We start from the raw sequence: 22,462 nt of genomic DNA, 5'->3' as shown, positions 1-22,462 counted from the left end.
AGAATCGTATTGGATTGAATTCTCTCTGTTTATGCTCGTTCGGTACAACTCGAATACTTTATTTTTTTATACCTTTTAATGTTCGAAGATAAAAGCACTGTTTACTATTAGCTGACAAAAAATATCGCTTCCTGTTATAAATTTGTCGAAATCTATTAGGATTGGATTGGGCACTGTCATGAACCCTTCGAAACTTTTCAACGAGATCTAAAACCAATCGTTTTCTTCATCTAGGTTTTATCCGAAGTCCCAAATTGTGGAGGAGGAGGCACCGTCGCCGAGGAGGACACGGAGATGACGGTGAAGCCGATGCAGCCTCTCCTCCGCGGGTACACCCCGGGTGCACGAGGTCTGCAGACGTTGCCGAGCAGAACTACGACGCGGCAGTACACGGTGCTCCATTCCTCGTCGCATCACCACGTCGGACACGTCGGTCACGATTACGCGGACAGTGATATTGCCTCCGGGTATCTGAGCGACAGGGAAGTCCTGAGGGGAGGAATCGGCGTCGGTGGCGGACCCGGGGTCGGAAGCCGAACCTTGTCGGACCTCTGCGACGGTTACATATCGGAGGGTGGCGCCCCCCTCTACGCTCGAAGAATCATCCCCGATTATTCTCACGATGACCGGTAAGAGATGAAAACGAATAACCTGTGACGTACGAGAAAGTTGATCCAATTTACCCGCGGAAGATTTAAAACCAATCGTCCGAAAATTATTCGGCTCATCCCTTCGACGGAAAAGGGTTCGAGTTTTTATCCAAACCAATTTCAAACCTCAATTTTTCACTGTCGTTTCGCTACCGCTCGCCATCCTACTGAAAAAAAGTTTAAACCGACGGTCCGTTTACTTGCGATATATTTCAACGAGGACTTCGGTAGTCGGTGTTGTAACGCTAGTTCCGTGTAGGAAAAGGTATCGGTTTTTATTTAGAACCGTGTCTCACGGATTCTTCATGATAGAATTTAGAGAATTCAATTGAAACAATTTTTGATAAGATTAATGTTGTAATTTGTAATTCTCATGCCAGCTTGGCGGTTTGTAAGAATAATTGAAGTTTTTCGAATCCAGTCTAAAGTTAGTCCTTAAAAAATGTTATTCATTTCAAAAATTTCATTCTTCGTGATTGAAATCCCGTAAAGCAGTCACGGCTTGAAGAATTTCAGATGAAAACAAGAACTTTCCATCACTTCTACGAAACAGCCGCAACGCATTACGAAACGCCCTTCTGGGAGTGAAATAAAATTTGTTCAAGCGTTTCGCGGCGCCCGCGTTGTATGTATATGTATATCTATACGTAGAGCTGAGACAAGAGACGCTTTTGGCACACAGTAGAGATCCTCCTAAAGAAGTGGACCGAAAGAATGATGGTACACAAAGACGAAAACCGCGAAACTCCCCTCCTAAATTCTGACCCGGTAAGCGTGAAAATTTCGAAAATTGTACGACCCAGGCATGGTTGATGAAGTCGTGGAAATGAGATGCCGAGAAACGCGTGCTTTGTCACATCGACATCATAACCTTGATCCTAATGGATGAGCCACAATGTCGATTGATTTGGCAAGTAAGACTCTCACGGTGATAGAAGCGACGAGAAAAAGAAGGAAAGAAATAGTATATTTCCCATGTAGCAAGTAACGCGACTTCGTGTTGGACTTTCATTATGTGCGAGGGTTTGAGACGTCGTAGACCCAACAACTCGCGGTAATGTAGTCGCGCAGTTAAAAGACCGCTTTCATTCTAATTTCGTTTAATTAACCGTAATTTGCTACGCTAATTTTGGAGGTTGAGTCTTAGCCGCTAATTACAACGCGGGTTGGATTAATTGAATTAAACCGGGTAAACTCTCGGCGAATAATTAATACCGTGGTGCGGAGGACACGTGCCGCGTGTCTAGGCTAATCAGAGCTGTTTTAAAACTCGTATACGTAGAAGTTGCGTTATCCCGAATGCCTAGAGTCACGTCTGTACGAGCTGGCATTAACGTGATGTTTTGAATATCTCGGTGCATGAGGGGTGAGAAAAAAGTAGAAAAAATTCGTCTAATATGTGAAGCTATAACGATGATCATTACAAGAATCGAGTGGAAACGAAAGATGAGATAAAAAAGAGCGGGGCGATCGGAGGAAACTTCATTTCCAGGTAAGATATTATCGGCGTGGGGTTTGAGGATAGGTGGAATTAGGAAATGCGGGAAAACTAGTAACGACCGGGTCGCACTTTCATGGGAATTGACCGAGTGTTTTCCTCGTTTGGGAAATACGGGGCTGGCAGTCACGCGCGTATTTAAGCCGGTCCCTCCTTAACCCCGAGGTGAACTTTGCAGCACCGTCTGGCGCGAAGTTTCGGTTACGGGTTGGTCTATAAATTCTTTCGGGTCCGGCATGCAATTACTAGAAAACGCGGCCTGCTATACACGCGGTTGGACCCTTGCCACCCTGCCTCCCGAATACACAGCGCGGAGGTGAGATCGATCCGTAGTAGTGTGCAAAGAGAGGATTAAATTTCGAGAAACTGTATCGCCTTTCAAACGAATGATATAGGTGCAGGCACTACAGGAAACATGAGAAGCCCTTGTGTACCGTCCTACAAAGTCTAATACACTCGCTGGCCATATCGAGGGCCGGATATTTCCAGCAACGACTTCAGCGCTGAATGGTTTCCCGCGTTCGAGTAGCAATATACATCCTTGGAATATCCAAACACGACGTCCAATATCCAGAAAAACTTGCATTATCCGATCCTAACCAGTTTCAAACCGTCTATTCCTATACCGGATAAAATTCCTCCCCGTATTCGAGCACTCAATATTCGCCGTCGGCCTTCGCCAAAAATTTCGTCCAGGCAGCGGAGATATTGGCTGCTGGCTCGAGAAGAGCTGCTTCGAAAACAACGCGACGGGGCACAGAGTTCGCTCTTCCCCCAGCTCGAGCAGGCTTAACGTGGCCGAATTCAATCCACGGGATTTAATCGGGATTATCCGTTTTGGCCCACTTCCGCCGCGGTCTCGACACCCTCGCTTCTTCCATAACCCGCCTGAACCTGGGTGTAAGGGTGCCGTTGCATGCAGGGGTAGGTTTAAGGAATGGAAATCTGACGGAGTTGGCAGATATTTCTGCGGGAATCGAATACTCGCGGTGGGAGGAACTCCTTGGAATATCAAGGGGCCGTGATCCTCGGGCCGTGTTTTCGGTCGCGCTTCCTCGAGCGAAGAACTATTGTCTTCATTCTGATGCAATGAACGTTCACCTCCACCACCCTACCTCTCTCAATTCGCACTTCACCTTTGACTCCGTCCTCTTCATCCTTTGTCAAAATTTGCCGATTTTTTCTAACGGCTTTGCACGCGATTTTCATTTCGGGATTGCAGTCGATTGGACGCGCACATTAAGATAACGTAACTCGAGTTGATGGTTCGGTAGGATGGAATGTATCGTCTCGGTATAATTCAGTGAAATTGTATTCCATCCACTCCGATAGGGGAGTCGTAAAAACTGGAAGCTTCGGAAACCAGGTCCAGGGGAAAAGACATGAAAATTTTGTAATGGCTCAGTCACGTATAGGAAGCAAGACCCCGACCAGACTTGGCCCGCCTTTTTATCACGCGCGTGAGATGCGAGAAAGAAAGTGAACGGCTGTATATTCGAACCTTCAGAAAACTCGACATTGAAAATTCATAACCGCACAATTTTCGTGAATAAAATGCGATGGGGATCGATGAAAATGAGTATCATTTTTTACATCATGCACCTTGGGCGAAAAGCGACGAGTATTAATTACAGATATTGTGCGGAAAGTATATAATACAGTATAGGTATACGTATATGTGATACAATATATCTGCGGTTGAAAGTGCAGTCGCGGGGAGGGAATCGTTAAGAACAATGAGAAATGACCGAGAGGCGTGTTGGTGCGTCACGTGATGCCGGGTGCATTTAATGAATGCTATCTCTCAGCTGAATGCTGGTATTGTTACGTCTGAAGGAAGTCCTTTGTCGAGAAAGGGGCAGCCTTGGGCCTGCCGGAATAGACTATAATATCTATCTATTATCCGTCGTTATATCAGGCGCGTTACACAGCCGGACCATCCCGCGCAGTTTTCACCCCTGGGCACCCTTTTATTATCATCGAGATTTTCTCGCATCTTAAACTTTGATAAACCGCTAAATGAGTTGTGTAGAAAGAAGAGTAAAAAAAAAAAAAGTAAAGAAAGAGGAAGTAAGAAAATTAAGTCGAATAACGACGTATAATGCTTCGCATGCTTAGGTAAAAGCGATGAATTTTTACGGCTTGCAGTAAGTTCTGCACGACGATGGGGCTTGCAGCAAGCCTGTTTAGCATAAACACGCCTACCATCTACGCGGCACGGCGGCGACTTTATTATGCCCACCTTCCTTCCTTCCTACCTTGCTCCTTCCACCTTCCTACCATGCCGCGTTGAAAACCAGCGCAGAGTCATTAAACCTAAGCGTTCGGCTTTCGCCTGGCTTATTGTAGCTGCAGCCGTGACGCCCTCGCGAAATCTTGGACTTTTCATCTCTGATCGATATGGAATGGAAACCAGAGCGGCTTAACGATTCCCGCTCATTCTGCCTCCGCCCGCCGCGATTCATTTTTATACGCTCCATCAGCGCGGTGTTATCGTCGAGGCAAGAGGCTTCCTACCTCGATATGGCGTGTAATTAGCCTCCCTTAATAAGTATACGTATATATGTATATATATTTTATATATATATATATATATGTGTGTACACACCTATCTCTATATGCATCTAAATTCACAAGATTCGAAAAAAGACCACCGTGTACCAAGTCTCATGCCCTGCATTGTTTGAAATTTCCCTAATTGGGTCGGATTAAATTCGACTCATTATCGAGGTTCCTTGATTCTCACAATCAGTTTCGATCCGATACAGGTATATTCAACAGCCATTTCAAACGCTATCTGCTCGTATGCTTTTCAAGAGGAATAAACTCTTTGCAGCGGAGATAATTAATTGGCAATTCACCACTGCCTAATAGTCCCGCCATATCAGTCTAATTAGAACTCTGGTAAACGACGCTTGAAAAGCACATTTTATGTGGGGTGCATGCAAATTAACCCCCGCTGAATAGTGGCCGATTATTCAACGGCTTTCGCTGGTTAAATTTAGAAGAATCATCGTTGACGGCGTAGAAATACTTTGGTATTGTCTGAAATGAGACCAAGAAACCTGCACGGGAAACGAAAAACTTTGCCAATTCGCGAGTGTGATTGGCAGTGTAAGAAAATGTCGGACATCAAGCGAGTTCGCAAAAACTGTAAAAGTTGTCGCTGATCGTACTTTGCAGAGAACAAGGGGATCGAGCAACAAGGGATATTTATATATACATGTAATGTAAAAGACATTCAGCGTTACACATCTCCCTCCGTTTTTATTTTGAATTATACCTTTACGAGTTACGACAAAGCAGGCGAAATTTTTCTTCGAAAAGCGTCGATGTACATAATCGTCCGACGCAAGAGGGCCGTATCTCCTTATCTCCCCATCATTGCGGTAAATCGTGGATCACTGGGAGCTTTCAATCATATTTGGCACATATCCCTGAACGTACGAGACGTCGTTACATTATCCTAAACTGCGCGGGGTGAGGTAGGGGAAGAGGCAGGGGCGAAAGGAGGAACGATGACGCAATTCGATATCACTTTGTGCAGGGTGAATACCAGTCCGTGTCATATTTTCGCGGGAAATGACGTCGGTCGTGTCAACCGGCCGAAACCGTCAGGCACTAGAACCGTAGGCATTTACTACTTCGGCGGGTAGTACGAAGCGATGACGCTTGCGTCCAGGGCGTCCCGTGACGTCACGCCGATCGATCCCCGGCACATCGTGCGGTGGCGCGACCTGCTGGCGTCGCGACGCCTACTGGCACCACGACGGGCGGGGAGTCCGGGGCGGCAGCGGACTGACAGTGATGATCCTGGCCCGGCCCGTCCACCAGGGTGATCCGAACGTGCCTCTTCGGGGATCTACGGGGTGGACGGTGAAAACGGTGGAAATAATTATTATCCGTGCGGCAGAATTACGGGGTTGTTATATTAAACGATGTGAGTATTTCTCCGGGGTTTTTCGTGCGCCGTCGCCGTCGACGTGACGGTTCGAGACGATCGTGTTTTTCCAGTTTGTTGTAGGTATTGCGAAGCGAGGAACCGGAGCGGACAAGGTGAAGTAGATTTTTACCCTCAATCTTATTACTCGGTAACCGTACATTTATACTCGTGGCTTGTGTTTATGGGGTTTGCATTTTTTGATAGGCCATGTTGTAGGAGTAGGAATTTTGCGAATTTAGTGTTTCGATTTAATACCGAATCGCTGAAAATTAGACGAAATAGGTTTGGACAGAATTTTAGCTGTCAGAGTTTCAGTCGGTCAGTTTCGAGCATGGGGCCGCGGTTTTTAACCAATTAGGTATTCTTCTGATGTCGTTTGAAAGTAGTCTAACGCGACTCGAACTTTCAAAGACTCAATCTGTATCGCAGATATTGCTTTTCGCCAAACTTCAAACTCCGATGTTACTTCGTGGGCAAAGTTTCCAATGATTTACCAGGTTCTTTAGTACATTGGGCTGAATTAGTATTCAACGCAAATTTTTCTTTGTGATTAATTGTTTGCGCCCAAAATTGAACAAAGAAGTTTTTCAATACATTATTCAGATAGATCTACAAAACAAAAAAAGGTGAAATTGGTAGCGCTTGAAACTCATTACACATTCTTCATACAACATCTCAGTCAGTAGTTTATTGCAAATTTATGTGTGTAAGACGAAAAATATTTTTTATTCTTTAAGCTATTTAAATTTAATCTCAATAACTCCGTGATTTTTAGAATGTAGGAACTTATTCGATTTTCCCAAATTGGAACTTTATGGAAAGCCAAACGAAATCACTGCTCATGCTTTCATTTATAATGCAAGTAAACGACTGTCAAGGAACAGCCCATCTATCGTGACTTTTATAACTCCAGGCTATGGTCTTCCTATCAATTATGAAAAAGCGTTTTCTGTAGTTTGTGACTAGTTGTATTATTGTATAGCCACAATCCTGAAGGTGGACACTTTACTATGCTCATGTATTCTTTATGCTCGTGAAGGCTTGTGAGGTAGCTAAATCTCGGTAACCCATTCTCTTTGTCACAGGTAAAAGCGTAATCTACTGCCAGAACAGTGGCTTTAATTAGATAAACACACACAAGGACCGTGCATTGTAATTGCTCATTTTCAATAGGAGGACAAATACTTTGAACTCGTCCCGTCAGCTGTTCAGGATTGAAGTTATTGTTATCCAAGACAATCCGTCAGTTTTGAAAAAGTCTGGGTTTGATTACTTCGTAGAATAGGCGGGTATGTTATTTCAGTTGACTCCAGTCCTCAATTTGACTAGATTAATACAATTGCCAAATTAGCAGTGAGACAGAGTTCCAGTATCGCACTGATTAAAACAATATTGAGCCTTGTCTCTTTGTGCCCAATCTGTGCACAGGACAAAGGAATCGACAAGGGTATTCGTTTTGAGCGGCCTTCATATATTGTCATCCCGAAATCACCCCACTGAACATATTACGAGCTTCGGGATGTGCCAGTCTGTTCAATCTTTCAACGTGATCATACTTGAGATTGCGAATTAGCCACAGACTGATAACTTGATCAATAATCGAAGGTTCGTCCTGCGACGATGTTAGGCCAGCATTAATGGAAAGACGTCATTCGACGGTTTACTTGGCAACCGTAGATGGATGGAGTTGAATTCATACCATAGCTGGAACTATTCCCAATCTTGTGATTATTTCTCCAAGCCTCGCGGTTGAACATCGCTGACGAGAGTGATACGCAAGTTGTAATTAAATTCGCTGATGGACGCGATCCTTCTAAAGTATCTGACGTTTTGCACACAATTGCAGACGTTTGATAACAATGAGGAATTATTCATTGACGTTGTTGCGGTGAAAATTCAACCTGCAGCAGTGAGTTGTGACGCAGTGCAGTTACAACTTCCGGTCTTTCAACGGAAACGTTTCTCCGAGAAGAGTATGATGGCTGGTTTTGAAAAAATAACATCTCCAGCTTACAGCTTAGAGTTAAAATGAACATTCGCTGGATGATGAAGGAGAGATTTTCATCTCCCTCCGATGCATTTGGTTATTTGTGCAATATCCACCGTGTAGATCAAAGGTTTCGAATCGGGAAATCCAATCACTTAGTGCAAGTGAAATTTTTCCGACGGTCTTCAGGATATTGCTTATGTAGATTGGTCGCGGCGAGCGTTCCAACCGAAGGACCGAGGGACGACAGTGAATTGGACTCTGGTCACTACGGGGTGGGAATATTATATAGGTGGCGTGGAATAGATTGGGCCGATGGTTTAATCTCGCTAATAGAGCTATTCCTTCTGGAGAGATAACTGAGAAGGAAGGCGTCTCTGCTCGTCGTAGGAATTGGTTAAGTGCTCCGAGACACAAAGGCCTTCCAAATACCGATATTAAGTGTAATGGCGTGATTACGCGTCTTCGTGGTGTGGAACAATGTGCTGGTTCACAGCTCTCTGAAGCGAATGGTGAAGCATTACCGCAGCACCAAGTGTTAATGGCTCCTCATAACGATGGTTGACGTTCGAGAAGGTCATACGAGGTCGGGGAATATCGAAGCTCGCGTCGGCGACCGACGTCTAGTCATAAATTTCTGAACCACACAGCGAGACTCTGGTTTTTTCCCCGTGTTATCCATTTCGTCAGACGTGCCAGAAATACTCCTACCGAGATGAGAGTTTTATTCGAAGCTTAAGGTCACTTATGGACAGGTCACATTGTCTGGTAAAGGCAATGAATCCTATCCGATGTACACTGAATTATGTGATATCAATCCCAAATATTTTTATTTGGATCTAACCAGGATTGCATTCGGTGGGGTATGAAGACTCGAAGATTTAGGTGGTTCGATTCAGGATGACAAAACGCGTCTGAGAATTTATGAAGAGAGAATAATGAAAGGAAAACGAGAAAATGCGGAGGTCGACACGCCTGCGTATCAGGTTCGCTTCTTGGCAGACGAAAGATACAGTCAGATAATAGTCCTCCCCGGAGATTCTCGAACGTGAAAACACTCCATATTCAATACCGCGGTCTTTTCATTCGTACACAAGTTTTCGTAGAATATTTTCTATACCTCTTGATTGTATGGAGATTGCGAATGCTCTCGGTATTGCGACGCGCTGGGTTCAACGAAACCGCACGTACCTACCTACCTTGATTACGAACGCGCATGCATAGAATGCCTTGCAGTTGTATTCACACTTGCAAGTCACGAATCGCACGTATTCGCTGTTTACAACCACTCCACTGTGATTGAGAACTATTGAGAATCAATTTCCGATGAATGAGGTCGACCAATCGGAAAGCAATCTTGCTCCATAGCTGCGAAGACTGGTTATTTTATCTTTTCGATAGTAAAATTGTAATGTAAACTGCGTCATTGTTTCTTTCGGAAGAATTCCGTAACACGAAGATGGCTCTTTCGATAAACTATAAAGTGGCTCTTTCCCTCACGTTTCAGACTGGTGAGTGGTTCGAGACGAGAATTGTCCGGAGTTAAAGATCTGGTGTCTTCTCGGAGGGTCCAGAAGAGGCCGTCGGGCGCCGGGAGGTCGGATGGTGGTGGTCTTTTAGGAGGCTGTAGTGGTGGAAGCGACGCCCTGGCCGAACTCACCATCGAGGAACTGGCCTCCATACCCGCCGCCAACCACGCTGGTCATCCCTCTCATCACAAGGTTAGTCATCCACAATCAATCAAGTGGCAAATCGCTCAATACACATCCGCGGCGGGATTGATGGCGATATTTTCGACTGTTGCGGCACCGTATTCAGTTTTTTTTCGGAAACGTCGCACGTACCGCGTGGATTTCAACAGACAATGTATTATAAATTGACGTGTCTTAGCGTAAGTAGACAGCTGGTCCAACCTTACGCCGTCGTCCATTAATCTCTATCGGCTAACGACCCTTCCGCCAAGAGGTTCGCCGTAATTACGTTCCTCTACCTAAACGCATTACGCTTCATACTCTGATTGGTAAAAGGGTAATTAACTCCACCGATACAGAGGCATTCCGCCGTTTATTGTGGGGTGACAAAAACTGTTTCATGATACGTACTAATACCTTCAAGGCTTGGATGTATAACGTGTATAACGAATATTACTTCGGGTAACTAAGCGGTCCAGAGATTGTGCAAAAATTTTGAAATAACAGACGTATACTTCTTCAGGAAAATTCCAGTCAAATCAATGTCAGTACTTAATTCGACCGTTGAGCATTCCTTATTTCATTAATTCCCAATAAAAATCAAGGAAATAATTTACTTTAGATTCATCAATAATATCGACATGTATCACTGATTCCCAAGTCGAAGTTAGCGAGTTATAAACTCATTTCTAAGTTACTTAATTTTCCTAAAGATGATTTCCGATCCATTTTGCAATTTTGGATTCCATTGTGATTATCTCGCGTAGTTGGACGTATTCGATCTTCAGACATTAATCTTTCTTCGAAATCTATTCCCTCGACTCCTCTTGCCGCCAGCTAAACTTCTTAGTAGTTGCAAAACTTGGGACAGACTTGCTGACGCATGCATTGCGCTGAATATTGAATAGGGTGCAGGGGATGTTAACCCCGTCTTCTCAGACGGCGCGATTCGCCGAAGAAGCCATACGTCCAAGTTATCAAGAATGAGCTATACCATCACTTAAGGTCAACTCACGGTTAAGGGCAGCTGCAAGACTAAGTCGACGCGTTTTAATTTGAAGCGGGCCTCGCGTCCCTTCGTTCCCCCACAGCGCGGGTGTTTTTACGGCTTAAACTTTAACTGCAGTCCTCGATGTACGTACGGCAGCAAACCTGTTATGAGACCTCTTCCGACGGGGTTTGGGGGGCTCGTCGGTCTAGTTTTCCTCTTATTAACAATCCTAAGTGGTTTATGCCCCGGGTCGAGTCTTTAGAATTCGGGCTAACCTAGGGGCGTATTCATTCATAGCTGCAGATACAAAAGACCCGGGTATACTATATCCCATCTCCCAATTCTAAGGGAGCAATTAGGTGAAATTATTATTATAATCTGGGTTTAATCATCGCTACTCGAGTTCCGCTCCGTAATTCTTTATTATTCATATTCGTCTGGAGGAAAGGTGAAAATCCGCTGTACTCATTTACAACACGCAATGTTTACCATAATCTATCAATGACACCTGATCCTTGAAACGGTTTGAGCTCAGCATTATAAATTATAAATACTAAACAACTGAGAGCTTAGAAATTGTAATTATTCTTCAATCGCAAAAGCAACTTTGAAAGAATTTCGAAATAAGAAAGACTCTCGATTCGATAGTTCTCGTTTTCACTTTGTATTCTTTTTTCTCTGAGATCGGTTTATTACAGTCATCGAAATAACACACTTCAAATCATGTGCCATCCACCTTTTGTTCGAACAAAAATCACGCACTCCCGATCGTTGAGGCGACAATCTGCGCTTCCTCTGCTCACTCGTTCTCTTTGGTACTCATCCTGAAAGCCGAAGGCTTCTGTTGTCACCGCGAGGTGAAGCAGCCGAAGAAACGGACGGGGTTAAGAGCAGCCTACACTTATTGGTAAAACATTTGACCTCTTTTGCTAACCGTCTATTCGCCACCGGCAAAGAGTGCGCAGTACTTATATTTCTTAAGAAGGAATTGCCGAGACCTGCTCTTCCCGCCTTGGCGCTTCCCCGACTCCTGTAGACTCCAGGGTCTCTTATCGATAAACGTTAAAAGAAAATGGAGTGCTACCAAAACTCCGTTCGTTGTTGACTCTCTGTTAATCGCCTCGTCTCCATCTATACTTCTTTTGTCTTGTCCTTTTTTTCCTCGGGGCTCAATGAGACTTTCAACCCTTCCGGCATGATTTTCATTTCCATTGAATAGCCTTCGCTCTCGTTTTGCACGTATTTCACCGAACTTATAAAACTTCGTATTTTTGCGATTCGACTAAGTTGACTGAGCATAGTTTTGGATTAATAATTCTTGTTTCTTTGTGGTATGGTATCGCATCGAAACAAAGTTTGAACCAAAAACTCAACAGACCATTGATACGTTAAAGGTGTAGAAGTTTAGTCAATCCATTTATCGCCCAGGGATCTACATTCTCATGGTTTTTAAAATAATGGAAAAATTCGGTTGGTCCTTTTTCCTTCTCAGACGTCAACTCGGTGTACCGCCTTTAACGTGATAAGACTCCCGGTATTCACGCAGTACCTGCATAACAGAGGCACGGCGAAGAGAGAATGCTTTACGTCAGAAATTTCGGGCAAAACGGATATATAAGTCAATTTAGTCGTCGTTATACCCTCCTGCCCCTAAATTAACGAACCCAAAAACTCCATGCCATCAAGCCTGACCCGAAATCGACTTAAGGAGACTCAAGCCATAGGCCGAAGATTGGACTTCTTGATTGAATTATGTAGACGGGTCACGCCAGGTCGAGTTGCGCAATCGATATCAGCTAAGTAACAACAATCGGAGTCGGGGTGGACGCACTCTGCATGTCGCTCGCTTCCTCACGACGCAAAACATTCACGCATTCACAACGCATGCGTACTATTATACCACCACTGTGCAAACGGTCTTGCAGCCCTTTTTTTCGTGATAGGGCAGAAGCGTTGAGCGTTGAGCGTTGCGTGCGCGTGTGGCTTACGCACCGTGAGGATGTGTACGTACGTCATAACACACCCGGCTCATATGGCAGCTGGGGGTGGTCGGAATGGTGTATGTATGCCTGATGTGGCCAGTTTACACGTGTCCATGGAAGTGCGTGCAAGCACTGTCCGGCCGCTCCGCCTCTTCTTTTCTCGCACAAGCGCGATTACGCAGTTTACTGTTCTGTCGAGCAACGCGTTACGCACCCACAGAAAACGGACCTGCGTGCCAGTAATTTAGTGCAACTCGTGACCCAAATATTCTTGGAGAGTAATGAGAGACCGTGCTGTACTTGCACCGATAATTTTCGCGTTAAAGTTGTGACTCCATGTGCGCGATAAGAGTAATCTTGTTTCGTTTGAACCGTACCAGCGAACGGATCGAAAATTTAACTGCGATGTAATCGGTTGTGCGCTGATCGAATACTTTCACTCAGATTTGGAAATAACTTCTGCTCATCCTCTTTAATCTTACTATCGAGAGTCTAAATTCCAACGAAGTATCGGAAGAATAAATCGACGAGGACAAATTGTATAAAAGCGTTTCCAACTGCGGTTGGGAAGATAAAAAGCGTCCGAGTGTGGTTAATTAGGAAAGAGGATAATCAGACTTGTAACTAAAGACATTTCGCTAAATGTTGTGGAGCTGGTAGTCGGGGGTGATACGTAATCGATGGTGAGTTTTAAAAATCGTTTTTCATCAACTTGGATGTAGGGAATTTCGTCTTCTACGTTGTTCTTGAGGCGGCGGCTGCTGATGCGTCAGCGGCGCAGCCGTCTAACGGTAGAAAAAAGTTCAAAGCTTCATGGGAAATATTTATTGTTTCTACGGGGTCTACGTATAATCATAAGCCCAGAGTCATGGGTAACGTCTGGGTGTGGTAGGTGTCAACTGCCTCTGACAGCAAGGAACACGTGTGGCAGCCGGCCGCTGAAACTCTCTACAGTAAGGTCCTAGGTACATATAAGAACTTGGACCGTACAGTTCACCATGTGTAAGCCAAAGTGCGGCTCGGCCCAAACTGCGAACAGTTTACGGGGTGCCGACCCCCATGACTCACCCATCGGGCTCGTAGAGATCCGTCGAGTGTAGTCACGGCGCTTCGAGACTCGCGAGAGAGAGAGAGAGAGAGAGAGAGAGAGGGAGAGAGAGAGAGAGAGAGGAGAATGAGACACACCCCATCGAAAAACTTCAGAAAGACCCCTACTGACTCCTCTGATTCATGCAGCGGGAGGCTCGATGATACGGCCCCGTGGGAAATCGATAGAATCAAATTGGTCGCACGAGAAGAGTGTACAGACTTAGGTACATAGGCGGCTGCGTCTACGCTTGGTGTAGGTCGTGGAAAATTATTCAGGTCGGGAGAATTTTATTACGCAATCTTCTTTCGTCGATATTTCAGTCACGTATCTCAACTTTTATAGCATGGGTACACGTCCCTCCCGTTCGCCACTTCCTCGGTCTTCTTCCACCACGTTTTTCGCACCAATTTTTCTTTCAGCTCAGCTACTCAAATCTCAGACGCGGAAATGTGATTTTACGCGGCGCGGTTATTCTATTCTATTTTATTTAATTTTTTTTCAGGATGTCATTTCTTATTTTAACTAACTCGCTATATCTGCAATAATCGTGATAACGTGATTAGTCAAAGTAATGATGATCATCGTTGTGCAAAAAAGTTTTAAGCTGCTAGGCATCAATTTGATATGTACTGTAAAATATACGGCGCGGTGGCGCTGTGTTATCCGTATCAGTGATGCGGCACTATTTTAGGTTTATACGGAAACTTTTGATCCTATCCGAAAATTTATTGACACCGTTTCGTCATAAATTTAATTCCATAGAAACGGGTGCTGTATGAAAAATGTTTATGGACTGCCCGGAATGCTTGAATTTCATGTTTTTTTTTTACTCAGTTTAAGCTTAGGAACGAAAGCTTTATGGAAGTGTTAAATCTCACTGCAGGATTTCCGAATAATTGAGAATCTAAAATATTATTTACTACCTTAAAAGAAATCAGAGATGTTGAAATTAGGACAGTCGAAAAGTTTTCTGACAAATTGTATACCCTGTAGTGTTCAGTTTTTAAATATAAGAATATAACTAATGTCAGTCGTCCTCATTGTGTCAGTTCAAGCTACTTGGATCAGATAATTCGAATTTGAATACATTTGTGTACGCTATGAATATGATAAACATGTGATAATGAAGAATGATGTTGAAAAACAGAGGGTGCCTGGAGGCGGTAGCGTGGTTGTGGGGGGTGGCGTTGTGAGCGGGAGTGCCACCCCCCAAGGACCAGGTGTACAACAGCAGCAGGGCCACCCCGCTGGGAACAACGTGGTACACAGAGTCGTCAGTTCGAGGCACCCAGGCGGTCACCACCACGTGAAAAAGTCTGACAGCTCGCAGCAAACTGACACCTCAGCGTTCAAGCAGCCCCAACAAAACAGCAACAGCTCCAACAGTAACTCGAACAGCCAACAATGGAAAATGTACATAGAGGCTGGCGCTGCGAGAGACAGGGACCCGACTGGCCATCCGGGCCCACCCAGTCCTAGTCCTTCCAGGCGATCTCAGGTCAGTTAAAAGAATTTCGGAGAAAACCTTGTTCTACATTTAGCTTCTTCCCAGTCGTTAAAGTCAACGGCCAATCAGTGACTCAGTTTCCTGCAATTTCGGTCAAAACGGAGAAAGGAAGAATTGTCGGCAGGAGATTCGTTCACATATGAACGAAAGACATGGTTGTTACAAACCTGGCAAAACTTAGGAAACTCATAAATATCGTCATAAATAATCTTTTCAGCAACTCTGACTGCAATTTTCTAGTTTTAGAGAATGGATTTCTTGCTGAGCTAGAGTCTCTGGTTATTTTTTTCTTTAAAACCTCCTTTGGTATTGTTTAGTATAATCTTACCTTAGTATTTTTGAAGTTTTAGGAACAGTTGCCCAACCTTCATCAATTGTTTGACTTGAACCATTGAAGGTTTTTTTTCTGTTTGGCAAAATTTGTGATCTGCAATGTTTTTCCAAAACATATTGTTTATGAGCTCTCGGGGTTCAGCTGCCAGCTGACAGCTCTTCGGAGATACAGGAATGGCGACTAACGAAGTGTAAAAGAAATTCATCCGTTACCATCCAGCTCTGCGGAGGACGAGATAAGTTTAGCCGTGTTTCATCCCGGTTAAGTGGAATGGAGCGTGGAACGCACAGGAAAACATTTGTTCCAATGACTGTTGCAATTACTAACGCGAAGAAATGTTTTCCTGAAACCACATTGCGGACTGGACGTGTGTATACCATGCGTGCTGGCCAAAGTGGAGAAACTGATATACGAAAATAGTCCTCGTCGTTAGTCATCCTCTTTCCGTTCTTTCCTTTTTCTGCGCTGTCGTGTATGTGTGTGGTATGTAGATATAGCATTATACGCGGCCTCGCGTGACGTGTCGCGCTCTTTTCAGGACAAGCATCGGAAACAGGCAATGGCGGAGTACGCGAACGGGGAGAAGCCACAGAAGGTTTCTTCCGGTACCTCGACCAGCAGTGGCGGTAGCAGCAAGGTCAGGGGGGTTCCACAGAGCTTCGGATACGTCAAGAGGCACAGTGCCGGAACCAGTAACACCAATGGTTCGCAAAACGGAAGCAAGGATCCTACCAGGACGGCGCAGGTCAGCGCTGTTCCTCGTACGAAGGTTGGTATTGGTAACGAAACCTAATCATCTTCTATTTCTCATCCTCCTATATGAGAGTTCAACGTCCGACAAAGAATAAAAAATCTTAAATGAAAACTTTTGAGGCATTGCGGGGCTTGCTGCACCACGAATTGAAAAATCCTCAACATGTCGTAATGAATCGAACTAAGCACATTTCGAGCTTACGACGGACGTTTGCGATTCCAGAATATATCTTTCCGATCCTCAAGCTGCTACAGGGGTTCTTCCAATTCTGTAAATCGATACCGAGTCACTGAAACCATTCGAATGATCGAATAAATTTCATCTAGGTCAAGGTGTCGGGTGGCACGCAGACCTGCACTACCGAGCTTCAGGCGAACTCTGGTCAAAATCAAGGTCAGGGTCAAGGCCAAGGTCATCACTACAAGAGCTACAGCCTTACGGGGGCGAGTGCCAGCCAGTTATCGCAGTCGGTACGGGATCGGCTGATGCTTGGTTCTCAGAGCCTCCCGAAGCCGGGAAGCCCCGAGTTCACTGCCCTCTTTGCCGCGGCGCACCATCGCGGCGGTGCAACGTCTTCCTTCACTCCGCGGGTTCTCAAGCCCTCCGACGGTAGCCTCAGCGACACCTGCAGCAACTACGCTGCCCCCGATGTCCAGGGATATTACACCGGCAGCAGTCCCTACGCCACCACATCATGGATGCGACATAGCAACACCTACACACCCAGCGGACGCAGCCAAGGTGAGTTGTACCCGATCGCACTTGACGGATGTTTCATTTGTCGTGAGGAAATGGGATGGAGTTATTTTGTTAGACGAAAACGTGGAATACATACGCTGGATGATAATTATTGAATCATTTCGAACATAAACAAATGTTTCAAACACCTGATGAATTTGGGTCCGTTAAGTGAATGTTCGCGTTTCTAGAATCGGTTTTTGTGGTTCTTGAATCATTGCTTCTTTGGCTTCACTGCACGGTAGTTTTCTCCAGTTCTCTGATATTTATCGTGCAAGTGTCAATTTTTGTTTCATTCTTCTTATTACCATCCGCCAGGTATGGGCCTGTGTGAAGCGGACAGCGTCGAGTCGCTTGGCTCCCATCGAGCCAGTTTAACCCACGCCCGCCTTCTGATGCACCAGAGGGATTCCACCGGATCACCAGCTCCGCCTCGGCTGAACAGAAGCAACTCGATCAGGTGAGAAGCTCGTTCATCTCCATTTTGTCTATCACAAATTTTATCGCCTGGTCTAAGGCCAAAAGATATGAGCCTCGTATTGATAGGTCGAAAAAAATTTATCGTGAGATTGAACATGGGGTTGATGCCGAATTCAGTGTTTCATTTTTTGCTGTGTGTTCGCATATAATATTGAAGTGACAGAATTTACGAGTGACGATTATGAAACTAATTCGAATGATAATTTTACACAAATATTAGAAATTGAAATTCGAGGCTTGTATCAAACCCATAGACTAGAATTACTAATCGAATCCTGGTTTTCTTGCACTGTAAAAACATCCATTCAAGCACCTGTGTTTTTTTCTCGTCTACAATCGTTTCGAACAAATAATTTTGTATACAGAACAGTGCGGTGATATATTTTTACAAAATTCTTTTTTCGTCCACACTGTAAAACTACTATGTGAATGATTTTATTCAAAAGAACAATGAATCTTTGAACAAAATAACAAAGTGATTTGGTACCGTTTTAGCCATCTGCGGGACAGGACCTTCCCAAGGTAGAAAAACTGAAACAAAAAAAAACCAAAAAGAGTTGTACACACACGATATATACGGTATCGATGTACCGCCCGAATCTTTTGATCGCGACCAATTTGAAGTATCTAAAAATTTGCACTCGGCAACTCGAAGCCATAAATTAGGAAAATAGTTTTCTGGTACAAAGAAGATGAACCGAAGATTATTGTTACAGAAGACGATAATCTTCGGAATAAAAGGTTGTTTTCGACCAAAAATTTAGCGATTACAAATTTTAGTATCGTTATGCAAAATTTTGTTGTACTAAAGAAATCGCCTACTGATAAATTCGGTACGTTTTCCACGGCTGCATGAAATTGAGTTTGCTCGAGCCTGTGCGTATGCAACCCAACATACGTTCCGGCGTAGCGTCAAGCGGTCCACGTGGAGATGGTGTTCAATTTGTACTCTGTTGGAACGATGGCCGTTTGGTTCAAAAGATTCCCGGCACATCGACGTATGAGAAAGTTTGACACTGTACTGAGTGGTTCACGTTTGGTAATAATTGGAGTAATTAAAGTAATCGAAGTAATTGGAGCGACGTGGTCGTAACAACGCTCGATTGTGTTCTTGCATCTGACAAGCTTATAAATATGTCTACACCAGTATTTTTCTTTCCTTCGTTTCTTTTTCTTTCTTTTTTTCCTTTTCTTAATTCTTAACTCATTCGTTTCATGTTTTCGGTTACTTTTCTTTGTCCTTAATGTCATTTGTGCGCCTTCGCATGCGTAGCAACCATAAATACACATACCTTGTACCCTATATTCAGTTGCGTTGGTATGTACAGGTTGGCCCCGAAAGACTCTAAGCGAAATGTGAAACGAAGGGAAATCATTTTCTTTTTTTCACGCACAAGACGGTGCTTGATATACATCGCGTTAACAAAAAATTTCGCTCTAAAACTTCTCCGGTCCATCCTGTACATTCAGTCACAAAGAGTCTATTCTTTAAATTCTCGAGAAGTGAAATGAGAGCAAAAGAGTTAATGAGAAAAAAGGGAAAGGGCAGAAAACTTTCGAGGCACTAATTGAACGTTTACGGTGAATATATGCACCACTAGTGACTGCAGTTGTTGGCGTAATTTCAAACTCACTTGTTTACGTTGACGTTTTCTTCTGCTGTCTTATAATACCCTGCAGCTCTTAGCGAATTGAGGACAAGAGAAAGAAATTGTTGTTAAACCTTAACGAGTGAAATTATCAAGCAATATCACAAATTGAGAATAGGCTCTCTGTTTTGTTACTTCTCGTAACTCTAACTGCTTTCACAGTGCCTGTATAACGATACACTTTATCTTCAAGTATCGTTTATTTGTATATAGACAGGAGTGTCGGCAGATTGCACGGATATACACAGTACTGCGGAAATGAAAAGAAAACTTAGAGAAGTAAAATAGGGGCGACCTTAACGGTAATGGAGAACACGAAGAAATGAGTATCATAATCATTTTTCAAAAGAATCAATAAAATTGGGTTCCGTGATCTTTACGGTCGTCCTACCATAAATCAGCCCAAAATCAAGAATCAGTTCCCACAGTGCCATATATCCGTTTTTTGACATTTCCGCGCCTTGCATTAACTATCTCTGCGAAACTTCAAGAAAAAAACATCACACGAAGATAAAACAATAATACTTCGCTAATGACTTTCAACGTATTTGGGTTTATCTCTGATCGGTTCAGGTCAACGAAAAGTGAAAAAATGTACCCGTCCATGCTCGCCCGAGGAAGTGGTGCGTCTTCCTCCGTCGGGGAGGAGGTTGGGGTTGGAGTTGGGGTCGGTGTCGGGGTCGAGCCCTACTACAGCGTGCCCGTAGGCTCAGCGGGATGTCCTGGACAACACTGGTCTCAACCAACATCACCGACACCCACGCACGCTCCAAGGCAACACCCGAACCTCTATCAACACGTCCACAAAGATGACGACAGTAAGTTGATGTAACGTACATGCAAAACATCGATTCTTGCTCGACTGTTTGTGGATTAACATATTTGGAAACAAAAAATGCTGACTACACGAAATAACCGGAGTTTTTTTCATGCTGTTCGGTGTTTTTTTTTTTCGAGTCTACGGTTTCTTTTTTTTACGTATTAAGGATAGTCGCGAAGTTTTACATGGTCGAGAAGTGAAATCTGAGAGTACACGGAGGTGTTTATACAGTCAGTATATGTACATAGTTAGTTGATTAAATCGAGTGTAAAAAATTCTTTACAAATCCTGCTAATATGGTAAATCCCTTAAGCCGTTTTAAGAATTTGAAATGAATTCTGCAGTAAATCAAAACTTTTCGAATATGTTTTACACCTTCAGCTTTATTTTGGACCAGAAAAAACATTGACCATAAAATTGAGAAGAGAGCGTCTGTCAATTCTGCAGTCGAGTAAGAAGTCGGTAAAAAGTTGTTGCGCACTAACGGGGTTTCGAAGTCACTGAGACGAGGCCAAACCCCGCAGTCACACAAACGCGCCATTAAATTCTAGCAAACTGGTAGAATTTTTAACGACCTGCCGGACGACAAAATTTTTTAGACGGTGTCGTACCATTTTTATTCGCTGGCACAACAAGCGTTTGACCTTTTCTTTCACTCGCAGTTCACGGGTCCTCGGTGTCCCTGGTCTCAACTGCCAGCAGCCTCTACAGTTCAGCCGAGGAGAAGCAGGCACACGAATTGCGCAAATTGAGACGCGAGCTTCTTGACGCACAAGAAAAGGTCCATTCCCTCACCAGCCAGCTGTCGACGAATGTGAGTGCTCTTTAAAATTGAATCGAATAACGATCTCGAATATTAGATTGTTCGAGGAAGATTGCTTCAATTTCTGGTCGCGTAATACCCATTGCGGTGCGAATTTGCGTACAGTATATTTGCACGGTCATTGCACAGGTGAGTCGATGGTTTTCCAAACCACTGCATAATTACACCTACCTTTCAACGGTGCAGGTTTCAATTACTTCTGTTCCGGAATATATACTCGTACCGACTTTGCACAGTGCGCATGCAATTCCAACGTTTGCAATTTGCTGAAACGCGCGCGAAGCGATCCAACACCGAGATACCGTTTTCGCTACGGCCGCTAAAAAGTCGTGACTGTGTAAGTGCTATTTCCGCAAATGATTTTTAATGCGCTGAAGAAGCAGAAAAAAATTTATTTCAAATTACGTAAACTACGTAGAAATCTTTGTTGAAACGAAATTCTGGTATAATTTACATATATCTATCCGAAAACCGATTCGAATAAGAATATATCAACCGGGATATGGTAATTGCCGCAGCCATTACGGGTGCCGATGGTTGTACATAAGGCATGGTTCTGAGTGAGGCAGCAGCTACTGCGAATTCTTGTACGATTCATCGTCGAAAATCGGGTGAATCCGTAATGCGCATTAGCTTGAATTACTATTAAACGTGACTATAACGTATCCCCATCAAGTAAATTTACCGCGTGGCAGGTTTGAAATGTACATAAAATATTTAACGTTAATGATTCGATGCTAATGCTTGGTAAGGAATAGAGATTCAAGATGTTTAACCATTAACAGATTCATGTATAGTTTCTGCACAAGTAACGTAGGTTATCTTTCTTGATAAATGCGAAAAATATTTGTACACGCGTCTCAATCCGAAATTGGACTGCACTCGGATGCGGGCAATTTAATAGCGATAAACTTTTGAATAATCAACTTTAGATGAAGATGTAGCTGTGCTAATAAAAACCACTTATATATGCTATTGAGTGGCAATTTTGCATTTTACCACGATTCTGTCTGTTAGTAATTTGCTTTTGCAGTGACATCACGTTACAGTCAGGTTTTACGAGTTTCCATCACGTCGGTATCCCCCCGGTGTTTCGGTAGCAAACTTAACGATTGGCATTCGCTGTGATCAGTGATATGCAGTATAAGTAGAAGTGGAAAAAAATTATCAATGTCCAGTCTATTGGATAAATGCGGGTTTTTAATCGTATAAGAATCTTTTAGAAAATTCTTTGCCTGGTCTCTTGACGTGCTTTGGAGGAATTTCAACCTGAATCACACTCAAGCCGTTGGTCAACGATCATTTCGCTGATTATAAGAACGCGTTCCGTTAAGTTCGGCGTTCTCTGTTATACATACCTATGTGTGCAAATGACCCGCACTTTCCCAAACGTGACTATCGGCACAAATCAATTTTGTCGCCATTCCAATGCATGTGTTTCGATACCTCAACGAAATATGGATGTGTGGAAATTCAACCATACCTGTCGAAGATGGCTAATACCCACTTATCGTTAGTTGTTCGC

General features: G+C 43.9%; 1 protein-coding gene across 4 annotated transcripts in view; it reads left to right on the top strand.

Moving 5' to 3' along the window:
• The window catches only part of LOC124178186 (protein sickie), a 176,616-nt gene that overhangs the window by 120,341 nt on the left and 33,813 nt on the right, over nucleotides 1–22,462 (top strand). For all 4 annotated transcript variants that reach the window (XM_046561407.1, XM_046561406.1, XM_046561409.1 and 1 more), the window contains 8 exons: nucleotides 235–629; nucleotides 9,586–9,799; nucleotides 14,980–15,330; nucleotides 16,212–16,442; nucleotides 16,754–17,168; nucleotides 17,484–17,625; nucleotides 19,868–20,112; nucleotides 20,777–20,928. In XM_046561407.1, the coding sequence (XP_046417363.1) occupies nucleotides 235–629; nucleotides 9,586–9,799; nucleotides 14,980–15,330; nucleotides 16,212–16,442; nucleotides 16,754–17,168; nucleotides 17,484–17,625; nucleotides 19,868–20,112; nucleotides 20,777–20,928 (2,145 nt within the window). The remainder of the gene's footprint in view (nucleotides 1–234; nucleotides 630–9,585; nucleotides 9,800–14,979; nucleotides 15,331–16,211; nucleotides 16,443–16,753; nucleotides 17,169–17,483; nucleotides 17,626–19,867; nucleotides 20,113–20,776; nucleotides 20,929–22,462) is intronic.

Source organism: Neodiprion fabricii, chromosome 3, assembly GCF_021155785.1.
Source record: "Neodiprion fabricii isolate iyNeoFabr1 chromosome 3, iyNeoFabr1.1, whole genome shotgun sequence".
Lineage (NCBI taxonomy): Eukaryota > Metazoa > Arthropoda > Insecta > Hymenoptera > Diprionidae > Neodiprion > Neodiprion fabricii.
Note: the sequence above shows the minus strand (reverse complement) of the source record. Positions and strands in the feature narration are given on the sequence as shown.